We start from the raw sequence: 12,862 nt of genomic DNA on the forward strand, positions 1-12,862 counted from the left end.
TGATCTTCACTATTCAAGATTAAATCTAACTTTGGCACAGAAAGGGGTGAATTATACTGGCACTAAAGTCTTTGGTCACTTACCAAATAGTATCAAAAGTCTGACAGATAACCAACAAGTATTTAAGAAGAAATTAAAAGAATTTCTGAATGACAACTCCTTCTACTCCATAGAGGAATTTTTAGCTATAAATTAAGAAAAAAAGAAAAAAATATTTAAAAAATAAAAAAATAAAAATAAAAATAAAAAATAAATAAAAACAAAAACACAAAAAATAAAGTTGTTATATTAACTTAAGTATGTTGTTAAATTAACCTAATTATGTCATGTATTAGAAAATTCGACTCGTTCCACATCATTACGAAATATCGTATTCATGATCCATGGAACTAGTATTAATCTAATCTAATCTAATCTAATCTAATCATCAGTTCCCTAAGACTTAGAACTACTTAAATGTAATTAAGCTAAGGACATCACACATGTCCATGCCCGAGGCAGGTTTCGAACCTGCGACCGCAGTAGCAGCGCGGTTCCGGACTAAAGTGCCTAGAACCGATGGGCCACAGCGGCCGACGATGAGCAAATAGCGAGGGGTAAACAGTTCTGCGATCTGTGCCGATCGAGAAATGCCACACCGCAGCACTCAGTGAAGTGTGGCGCTCCTCCGGTACTTCCGAGAAGGACAGAGCGTGAGTCGAGGCGGGCCAGGAGTTGGGGACAGCCCGCGGCCGGCACACCCTGCACGCGCCAAGTTCGGCACGGCGTGGCAAACCCTGATGTAGAGATTATGGGAACAGGTGACTGGAATATTTCCAGTTTTAGAGTTACCGACAGCAGTTATACTACAGTATAACTTTCCTCTTGAGATATCTTTCATACCTCGAGGAATCTACACTCCTGGAAATGGAAAAAAGAACACATTGACACCGGTGTGTCAGACCCACCATACTTGCTCCGGACACTGCGAGAGGGCTGTACAAGCAATGATCACACGCACGGCACAGCGGACACACCAGGAACCGCGGTGTTGGCCGTCGAATGTCGCTAGCTGCGCAGCATTTGTGCACCGCCGCCGTCAGTGTCAGCCAGTTTGCCGTGGCATACGGAGCTCCATCGCAGTCTTTAACACTGGTAGCGTGCCGCGACAGCGTGGACGTGAACCGTATGTGCAGTTGACGAACTTTGAGCGAGAGCGTATAGTGGGCATGCGGGAGGCCGGGTGGACGTACCGCCGAATTGCTCAACACGTGGGGCGTGAGGTCTCCACAGTACATCGATGTTGTCGCCAGTGGTCGGCGGAAGGTGCACGTGCCCGTCGACCTGGCACCGGACCGCAGCGACGCACGGATGCACGCCGAGACCGTAGGATCCTACGCAGTGCCGTAGGGGACCGCACCGCCACTTCCCAGCAAATTAGGGACACTGTTGCTCCTGGGGTATCGGCGAGGACCATTCGCAACCGTCTCCATGAAGCTGGGCTACGGTCCCGCACACCGTTAGGCCGTCTTCCGCTCACGCCCCAACATCGTGCAGCCCGCCTCCAGTGGTGTCGCGACAGGCGTGAATGGAGGGACGAATGGAGACGTGTCGTCTTCAGCGATGAGAGTCGCTTCTGCCTTGGTGCCAATGATGGTCGTATGCGTGTTTGGCACCGTGCAGGTGAGCGCCACAGTCAGGACTGCATACGTCCGAGGCACACAGGGCCAACACCCGGCATCATGGTGTGGGGAGCGATCTCCTACACTGGCCGTACACCACTGGTGATCGTCGAGGGGACACTGAATAGTGCACGGTACATCCAAACCGTCATCGAACCCATCGTTCTACCATTCCTAGACCGGCAAGGGAACTTGCTGTTCCAACAGGACAATGCACGTCCGCATGTATCCCGTGCCACCCAACGTGCTCTAGAAGGTGTAAGTCAACTACCCTGGCCAGCAAGATCTCCGGATCTGTCCCCCATTGAGCATGTGTGGGACTGGATGAAGCGTCGTCTCACGCGGTCTGCACGTCCAGCACGAACGCTGGTCCAACTGAGGCGCCAGGTGGAAATGGCATGGCAAGCCGTTCCACAGGACTACATCCAGCATCTCTACGATCGTCTCCATGGGAGAATAGCAGCCTGCATTGCTGCGAAAGGTGGATATACACTGTACTAGTGCCGACATTGTGCATGCTCTGTTGCCTGTGTCTATGTGCCTGTGGTTCTGTCAGTGTGATCATGTGATGTATCTGACCCCAGGAATGTGTCAATAAAGTTTCCCCTTCCTGGGACAATGAATTCACGGTGTTCTTATTTCAATTTCCAGGAGTGTATGTTTTAATCAAATATAACTATCTGGTTTCAGAGACCTTTCTAAGTCTCAAATATCTATGATGGATATATACAGACTGAAATGACGAACGAAAATTTGCACCGAGGATGGGATTCGAACCCGGGTCTCCAGCTCACTAGTCTGATAGGCTAACCACTGTGCGCCGCTGCACAGACTACCCTAGGATGGCTTCCTCCTCATCCAAATATCTACCCACGCTCCATCCAACTTTGGTATTCCCCACAAATGCTTATCAATTGATCATAAAAAGATGGGTAAAATCCTATCGATCTGTCAGCCCAAAACCTTGGACAGTTACGATTCGGATCGTGCAACACGGTGGACATCACATCAACGAAGTGTAAACAAGGCTGTAACTTACCTACAACAAATGTAGCCTATGTTCGCCTGTGAAAATGGACTTGATAAGTAACCTGAGCTATCGGTAAACGGAATCTATCCTGCATAACACTGTGTGCATGTTGTATGAGTGCCAGTTTCACTGCCATTTAGGCCCTCAAGAGATCGTTACATGAAAAACTTAAAACTAACGTTTGGATAAGCTATCTGACTGCGTATTTGAATGAGAATTTACAAGTGATACAGAATCTGGCTTGTGCAACAGAATTTACTGATTAGAGTGCATGACACGTTGTGGTGTGTCAGTGTCTCCGTTTTGGCCCTACGTTTTGCACTCACCCCTTTAGATGACTGCCTTTTTCCATGTGGTTTACAGCAATTCGCAGCCGCATGCAGCAGCAGTGGCTAAAGCTTATTGTTCCTGAGAATGAGTTTAATAAAAAGGAGTTCGCTTGGGTCTTGTTAACTACTAAATAACTTGAAAGGAAATTAACTTTATTTAAAAACTTCAGATATCATCATGACGAAGTATTAATAATGGCAAAATGCCTCACAATGATGGCACAAGTATCAATAATGGCTGAGTGCCGGATTAACAAATCATTTCAATTTCGAAGTTATATTAACATTTAATAACCACAGAATATTTATTAACTAGATGTATGGGCATAGATGTGTGTGATGTCCTTGGGTTAGTTAGGTTTGAGTAGTTCTAAGTTCAAGGGGACTGATGACCTCCGCTGTTAAGTCCCATAGTGCTCAGAGCCATTTTTGAACTAGATGTGGAGAATAATTATAATTATTTTGAGGATAAGCAGGCTTCTTTAACTGAAGCAAAACATGGGATTACTGCAAACTCGGACTAAGAATCACGAGTCTAACCCTGAAATTGCTTTTGCGCTGTGCTTGCGGATTTTACCTAGAACTGCATCTTCAAGTGTAGTTAGCCATCTCAATCTCCCCTGGCTATATAAATGAAATCAGGCCTTGAATGTGGTGAGGTCTGCCATCACTGACGTGAGGGCAGCGTGACACATCTTCTGTCTCCGAGCTCTCGACCGACACTACTATACTACTGGCCATTAAAATTGCTACACCACGAAGATGACGTGCTACAGATGCCAAATTTAACCCACAGGAAGAAGATGCTGTGATGTGCAAATGATTATCTTTTCAGAGCATTCACACGAGGTTGGAGCCGGTGGCGACACCTGCAACGTGCTGACACGAGGAAAGTCTCCAAGCGATTTGTCATACACAAACAGCAGTTGACCTGCGTTGCCTCGTGAAACGTTATTGTGATGCCTCGTGTAAGGAGAAGAAATGCGTACCATCACGTTTCCGACTTTGATAAAGGTCGGATTGTAGCCTATCGCGATTGCGGTATATCGTATCGTGACATTGCTGCTCGCGTTGGTCGAGATCCAATGACTGTTAGCAGAATATGCAATCGGTGGGTTCAGGAGGGTAATGCGGAACGCCGTGCTGGATCCCAACGGCCTCGTATGACCAGCAGTCGAGGTGACAGGCATCTTACCCGCATGGCTGTAACGGATCGTACAGCCACTCGATCCCTGAGTCAATAGATGGGGGCGTTTGCAAGGCAACAACCATCTGCACGAACAGTTCGACTACGTTTGGAGCAGCGTGGACTATCAGCTCGGAGACCATGACAGCAGTTACCCTCGACGCTGCATCACAGACAGGAGCGCCTGCGACGGTGTAGTCAACGACGAACCTGGGTGCACGAATGGCAAAACGTAATTTTTTCGGATGCATCCAGGTTCTGTTTACAGCATCATGATGGTCGCATCCATGTTTGGCGACATCGCGGTGAACGCACATTGCAAGCGTGTGATACTGGCGTATCACCCGACGTGATGGTATGGAGTGCCATTGGTTAGACGTCTCGGTCACCTCTTGTTCGCATTGACGGCACTTTGAACAGTGGACGTTACATTTCAGATGTGTTACGACCCGTGGCTCTAGCACCATTCGATCCCTGCGAAACCCTACATTTCAGCAGGATAATGGAAGACCGCATGTTTCAGATCTTGTACGGGCCTTTCTGGATACAGAAAATGTTCGACTGCTGCCCTGGCCAGCACATTCTTCAGATCTCTCACCAACTGAAAACGTCTGGTCAATGGTGGCCGAGCAACTGGCTCGTCACAATACGGCAGTCACTACTCTTGATGAACTGTGGTATCGTGTTGAAGCTGCATGGGCAGCTGTACCTGAGCACGCCATCCAAGCTCTGTTTGACTCAATGACCAGGCGTATCAAGGCCATTATCACGGCCAGAGGCGGTTGTTCTGGGTACTGATTTCTCAGGATCTATGCACCCAAATTGTGTGAAAATGTAATCGGTTGTCAGTTCTACTGCAATATATTCGTCGAATGAATACCCGTTTATCACCTGCATTTCTTCTTGGTGCAGTAATTTTAATGGCCAGTAGTGTACTTCCACTTTCGCAGAGAGACCCCGTCTCTCAATAATGTTTAGAATCGCGCTGCCATGTTTCCTCCACAGAGTGTTACTATCGATGTCTGAGTGCTTATTTATTTCCAATTTCACACAACGCATAGTGTTAAGTTGGCTATATTGTTTTCAGTGTAATGGACAGTTGGCTATATTGTTTTCAGTGTAATGGATAGTTGGCTATATTGTTTTCAATGTAATGGATATTTGGCTATATTGTTTTCAGTGTAATGGATAGTTGGCTATATTGTTTTCAGTGTAATGGATAGTTGGCTATATTGTTTTCAATGTAATGGATAGTTGGCTATATTGTTTTCAATGTAATGGATAGTTGGCTATATTGTTTTCAGTGTAATGGATAGTTGGCTATATTGTTTTCAGTGTAATGGATAGTTGGCTATATTGTCTTCAATGTAATGGATAGTTGGCTATATTGTTTTCAATGTAATGGATAGTTGGCTATATTGTTTTCAGTGTAATGGATAGTTGGCTATATTGGTTTCAGTGTAATGGATAGTTGGCTATATTGTTTTCAATGTAATGTATAGTTGGCTATATTGTTTTCAGTGTAATGGATAGTTGGCTATATTGGTTTCAGTGTAATGGATAGTTGGCTATATTGTTTTCAATGTAATGGATAGTTGGCTATATTGGTTTCAGTGTAATGGATAGTTGGCTATATTGTTTTCAATGTAATGGATAGTTGGCTATATTGTTTTCAGTGTAATGGATAGTTGGCTATATTGGTTTCAGTGTAATGGATAGTTGGCTATATTGTTTTCAATGTAATGGATAGTTGGCTATATTGGTTTCAGTGTAATGGATAGTTGGCTATATTGTTTTCAGTGTAATGGATAGTTGGCTATATTGTTTTCAATGTAATGGATAGTTCTGACACACTCCTTACAAAGGTTATGGAAAGCCAAAACATTACTCCGCCTAAGAAACGCTGCTCTGAACAGAATTGAGTGAGAAAGCGAAGTCAAGCTAGGCGTCGCGTTTCCCCTGTGAGCGGGCCAGCGGCGTGTGCAGACGGGGACTGCGGTTGCAGGCCTGTCGTCGCTGCGCCGGCTGCGGCTGTCGGACAACCGCCTGTCCGAGGTGCCGCAGCAGCTGCTGTCCGGCCTGTCGGCGCTCGAGTCGCTGGCGCTGCGGCGCAACCGGCTGGCGCGGCTCGGGCCGCGGCTGCTCGCCGGCCTGCACAACCTCACCGTGCTAGACCTCACCTCCAACAGCATCACCGCCGTGAGTACAACCACCGACACCTGTACACGTTCATCTGCTCCGTCTAGTGTCTACTGTTAGCCTTAACCGAGTCGTGGGCTGCCCGTGAATGTAATTTCTAGGTTAGGGGTGTACACTCATGTCCAAAATTAAAGCAAATGTTGCGAGGTCGCCCTTATTTTGCCACAGAACAGTATAAACAGGTGACAGTAAAGTAGAAGCAACGTAAAGAGTACAAAACGTAAACAACTGCAACGTGCATAACGGTAGACAAAAATTTTCTTCCGTTTATCCAACTTACCGGATTTGCACACACATTCCGACTACTGGTTAATGTACGCAGTATCGGATGTGACCACCTCTGGCACCAATGCAGGCCTAACAACGACGGGACATGCTGTGAACGATCTCGTCATACTGAGTCAATAACGCCAATTCTTTCAGCAGACTGCTCCTCCGATAGCGAAAACATTCTGTTGGCACCCACCTACATAGGGAGAAATGATCGTCACGATAAAATAAGAGAAATCAGGGCCCGCACGGCTATATTTAAGTGCTCGTTTTTCCCGCGTGCCGTTCGAGAGTGGAACGGTAGAGAGACAGCACGAAGGTGGTTCACTGAACCCTCTGCCAGGCACTTTATTGTGAATAGCAGAGTAATCACGTAGATTTAGAAGTCTTGGACAGTGCTTGGTGGATACGGACGCGATGCAATCCGTCTCCCTAGTGCATCCCAGACGTGCACAATGGGATTCAAATCGGGAGAGCGAGGAGGATACGCCGTGTGTGCAATATCTTCCGTTTCGAAGAAAACGTTAACCGTCAGTGCTCTATTAGGTTGAGCATCAATCTACATCAGTACCAAGTCTGGGACCACAGCACCTCGCAGCAACCGACATTCAGGTCCAAAGATCTTGTCGCGATACCTGACAGCACTTGAACCTTGTCGATTCACCCATACAATTTCGTGAAGAGGGGTTAGAATGCTAAAAATAATCCCAGCCCGCACCATTAGGGATCCTCCTCGATGTTGGGCTCTTTCCACAGTGTTTGGCTCCCGAAATCAAGTCCCACGTTCCCTCCAGAATACACTCCTGGAAATGGAAAAAAGAACACCTTGACACCGGTGTGTCAGACCCACCATACTTGCTCCGGACACTGCGAGAGGGCTGTACAAGCAATGATCACACGCACGGCACAGCGGACACACCAGGAACCGCGGTGTTGGCCGTCGAATGGCGCTAGCTGCGCAGCATTTGTGCACCGCCGCCGTCAGTGTCAGCCAGTTTGCCGTGGCATACGGAGCTCCATCGCAGTCTTTAACACTGGTAGCATGCCGCGACAGCGTGGACGTGAACCGTATGTGCAGTTGACGGACTTTGAGCGAGGGCGTATAGTGGGCATGCGGGAGGCCGGGTGGACGTACCGCCGAATTGCTCAACACGTGGGGCGTGAGGTCTCCACAGTACATCGATGTTGTCGCCAGTGGTCAGCGGAAGGTGCACGTGCCCGTCGACCTGGGACCGGACCGCAGCGACGCACGGATGCACGCCAAGACCGTAGGATCCTACGCAGTGCCGTAGGGGACCGCACCGCCACTTCCCAGCAAATTAGGGACACTGTTGCTCCTGGGGTATCGGCGAGGACCATTCGCAACCGTCTCCATGAAGCTGGGCTACGGTCCCGCACACCGTTAGGCCGTCTTCCGCTCACGCCCCAACATCGTGCAGCCCGCCTCCAGTGGTGTCGCGACAGGCGTGAATGGAGGGACGAATGGAGACGTGTCGTCTTCAGCGATGAGAGTCGCTTCTGCCTTGGTGCCAATGATGGTCGTATGAGTGTCTGGCGCCGTGCAGGTGAGTGCCACAATCAGGACTGCATACGACCGAGGCACACAGGGCCAACACCCGGCATCATGGTGTGGGGAGCGATCTCCTACACTGGCCGTACACCACTGGTGATCGTCGAGGGGACACTGAATAGTGCACGGTACATCCAAACCGTCATCGAACCCATCGTTCTACCATTCCTAGACCGGCAAGGGAACTTGCTGTTCCAACAGGACAATGCACGTCCGCATGTATCCCGTGCCACCCAACGTGCTCTAGAAGGTGTAAGTCAACTACCCTGGCCAGCAAGATCTCCGGATCTGCCCCCCATTGAGCATGTTTGGGACTGGATGAAGCGTCGTCTCACGCGGTCTGCACGTCCAGCACGAACGCTGGTCCAACTGAGGCGCCAGGTGGAAATGGCATGGCAAGCCGTTCCACAGGACTACATCCAGCATCTCTACGATCGTCTCCATGGGCGAATAGCAGCTGCATTGCTGCGAAAGGTGGATATACACTGTACTAGTGCCGACATTGTGCATGCTCTGTTGCCTGTGTCTATGTGCCTGTGGTTCTGTCAGTGTGATCATGTGATGTATCTGACCCCAGGAATGTGTCAATAAAGTTTCCCCTTCCTGGGACAATGAATTCACGGTGTTCTTATTTCAATTTCCAGGAGTGTATATCGCGACTCATATGTGAACACAAATTGGCCCACTATTCGACCATCCAGATGGCATGTTCACGACTCCACTCTAGACGTTCCTATCTGTGAAGACGCGTCAGAGGTAATACATACGGCAGTTCTCCAACAATGAATGCAACTCTGCGGAAGCCTTCTGCACACCGTTTGCCTCGATACAACACGTCCAGTAGATGCTGCGAGCTGACGTGCCACTTGCTGTGCAGTTCTAAGGAGGTACCTCACAGCCAAATAATGGTCCTCTCTTCTGAAGTCGCCCGTGCTCGGCCCTGCGCTGGTTTTCTGGCTACACTTTCGCTCTCTATAAACTGTTCCGCCGTAGGACCCGCCAGGGTAGCCGAGAGCACAAACGCGCTGCTACCTGGACTCGGGTAGGCGCGCCGGCCCCGGACCCAAACCGCCCGGAGGATTAACGACTAGGACCGGTGCGCCGGCCGGCCTAGATGCGGTTTTTAGGCGGTTTTCAACATCTCACTAGGTGAATACCAGGCGGGTCCCCAAGTCCCGCCTCAGTTAACGCCTCGCAGACATTTGAAAAACGTTCGCACTATTTCACGGTTTACACTAGGCGCAGACAGCTGGGGTACACTGATTCCGTCCCAGGGGGTTTGGGGTGGCGACAGGTAGGGCATCCGACCACCTCTTAAAATTAACCAAGCCGAATCCGACGTTAACCCTGCCGACGCTGCACAAAATGCGGGACAAAGGCGCTAGCAAAAGAAGAAGAAGAAAACTGTTCCGGCGTAACATCAAGTGCCGGCACGTCGGCCTGGAGTGTAACAGCAGAGAGGACTGTGAGGCGACGTCAGCCAATAGTACGCTGACTATGACTGCACGACGACCGTAGCGGCCCCCATACGAAGAGAATATAAGCGCCGCTCGGCATAGCCGCGGAGCACTGGAAGACGAGCCGGCATATAAACACTATACCCGTGATTTATGAACCTGTGTGATATGATTGCGTGCAAATTGTGTATATCGAAGGACATTCGTTATTTACATGTCCGCTAAGTTAAGTATTGTCAATTTAACTTCTTGTAATAAACTCCATTTATAAGATTTGCTTGAATTGTTGTCTAGTTATCCGAGAAAACAGCTTCCTACGCACCTTACATTAAACGAGTGGGTAGCATCCCACATAAATTGTCGCCAAATTGGAGAAACAACAGAACGATTCACATTAAGCCATCGGGTCACATCAGTTTGCGACTGTCCTGCTTCCTTTCTTGCTACGACCCTGTATCGCAGAGAGTCTGGCAAGCATCTTCGCTGTGCCATACTGCACCTTCTATGGCTGTGTGCCCAGCGATTGTGGATGTGGGACTACCCACCGTACGAACACTACCTCGTTTCACAGGCGCCCTGGAGTCATCGTTGTCATGGCTGCCCGTTTACCGGAATGCCATCTTCCGCGCAGAGGACGGCCGTACGTACATTTCATTGTCAGGTTGTGTTGTTATATCGTGAACTAGACATAGGACGGGAAAAAAGCGGTTTGTTTCTTTAATTTTCGGCACCCGTGTATTTTATTAACAATAGTCCGTCCTCAGACGCAACATTTTTATCTGCTGATTTCTGTCCAACGCGATTCGGAGCTACAACTCCATTTTCAAGGAGTGTACAACACAATGGTCATTACATTTGCTTCATTTTTTCACTTAAGAGTAACAGAACGGCGCTGTTATTAGTTTTAACAAAAAAAAGTTTCACGTTCGATTAATGAGAGAAATGCTACAGAAACGAGAGAAAGTGAAGTATTGTAACATATTATCTGCGCTTGATCACGTAACATTAGTTTCTGCGTTGGTGAAGAACTTCCACATTTGCACATGCATTTTGAAAATTTAGTATGTTTATGACAGTACTATGCGACTCCAATGATGGATATTTAATCTTTGTTAAACCGGTGTGATGGAGAACTGAATTTCGTCTTCTTTATGTTTACGTAAATTAATGAAGTAAAATAAAAAAAGACATGAAGGATTGGCAATTACTTGTTTTAAATCCTTATCTTAACATTGTTTTACTTTCGTGTTTTATATATTTCTTTTATTTCCTAAATCTACTTAAACGGAGATAGTATCGGATCACATCACTGTAACTTAGGTTAAATGTGGATCATTTGAGTGATATAGTACTGTCAAAAACATGCTGGATCTTCCAGACTGTAAATGCAGATGTGGAAGTTTTTCAACAATACACAAGACCGTATAACTTCTATCTTTCTCCGTGCACTGTTTTCCTTTCGTCAGTCCACTTGATACTTTTTCTTTTCTTTTTTGCCCCCATATTGTCTGGCTATACTACCCAACAGCTTAGCTTTTGACCTTTTCCGATTTCTCTCATAATCTTATGTCTAAAACCTCATTGTTGGGAGTCTTTAAATATGTCTAATTTCGGAAAAAAATTTGTGGTAAGGTCCCATGGGACCAAACTGCTGAAGTCATCGGTCCCTAACCTTACACGCTATTTAATGCAACTTTAAATATCACTTACGCTAAGGACAGCACACACACACCCATGCCTGAGGGAGGACTCGAACCTCCGACGGGGGCAGCCGCGCGGACCGTGGCAAGACGGCCTAGACCGCGCGGCGTGTTTCGTTTTCTAATGTCTGCTGCATTTACGGCGTTTAAATTCGTATCCGTGCTTCCGTTTTTTCTGCTCCTATATTTATTTTTTTTTTATGTCTTTATTTTAGCTAGCAATATTACGGCACTTAGGTCTTCTCTTACATCGAACCAGATATCCTTAGTTTGCTAATATTACAATATGTCGAGTACATGAGCAAAGCACGATAACAACAACAACAATAATAATAATAATGGCCGGCCGGAGTGGCCGTGCGGTTCTAGGCGCTACAGTCTGGAACCGACCGACCGCTACGGTCGCAGGTTCGAATCCTGCCTCGGGCAAGGATGTGTGTGATGTCCTTAGATTAGTTAGGTTTAATTAGTTCTAAGTTCTAGGCGACTGATGACCTCAGAAGTTAAGTCGCGTAGTGCTCAGAGCCATTTGAACCAATAATAATAATAATAATTATAATAATAATAATAATGATGATGATGGAAGTAGGCATCTTTCCACGAAATTTCAATCACTTCCTTCCTCATTCGAAAAACTAAATAATTTTTGACTCTAACTTACAGAGGGCGACTTGACCGTCGTGATAAAAGAAATCAGAGGAAACACAAAAGATTAAAGTGATCTTTTTTCCCACGTGGGACGATGCAGAATCGTCCGCAAGTGATTCTAAGCACACTGTGCCTAATAGGAGAACTATTTTTTTTTCTTCCTCCGATCGGTCGCGAAATTAAAACGACAGTGAAAACCCGACGGAGCATGCTGAAGGGTTCCATCTGATTGCACGCAGCCCACATAACGTAACAGTCATGCGTTTCCTTCTTCAGGAGAATGTTCGGCCGCCCATGCACTGGCAGCAAAGGCGCCCTTGCGGCGTTTTCCATGGGAAGTGTTTGATCGCCGATCATACAGGCCGGACTAGGCTACCTCTGATTTTCACCTGTTCGCTCACGTAAAAGGCTGGTTGTGAGGACAGCATTTTGGAGCTAACAGCGAGCTACAGATAGCGTAGAGAATTGGCAAAAAGCTCTGGCGGCTGCGTTCTACGTCGAGGGTACTGCAAAGTTGGTACTACGCTACGGCGAATGTCAAAGTCGGAGTGGCGACTATGTAGAGAAATACACTCCTGGAAATGGAAAAAAGAACACATTGAAACCGGTGTGTCAGACCCACCATACTTGCTCCGGACACTGCGAGAGGGCTGTACAAGCAATGATCACACGCACGGCACAGCGGACACACCAGGAACAGCGGTGTTGGCCGTCGAATGGCGCTAGCTGCGCAGCATTTGTGCACCGCCGCCGTCAGTGTCAGCCAGTTTGCCGTGGCATACGGAGCTCCATCGCAGTCTTTAACACTGGTA

At 47.6% G+C, this 12,862-nt stretch overlaps 1 protein-coding gene across 1 annotated transcript in view; it reads left to right on the forward strand.

The window, feature by feature from the left end:
* LOC126101591 (carboxypeptidase N subunit 2) overlaps positions 1 to 12,862 on the forward strand; it is a 213,005-nt gene that overhangs the window by 112,626 nt on the left and 87,517 nt on the right. Inside the window, exon 7 of the mRNA XM_049912270.1 lies at positions 6,212 to 6,405. Coding sequence (XP_049768227.1) covers positions 6,212 to 6,405 — 194 coding nt within the window. The remainder of the gene's footprint in view (positions 1 to 6,211; positions 6,406 to 12,862) is intronic.

Source organism: Schistocerca cancellata, chromosome 9, assembly GCF_023864275.1.
Source record: "Schistocerca cancellata isolate TAMUIC-IGC-003103 chromosome 9, iqSchCanc2.1, whole genome shotgun sequence".
Classification (NCBI taxonomy): Eukaryota; Metazoa; Arthropoda; class Insecta; order Orthoptera; family Acrididae; genus Schistocerca; species Schistocerca cancellata.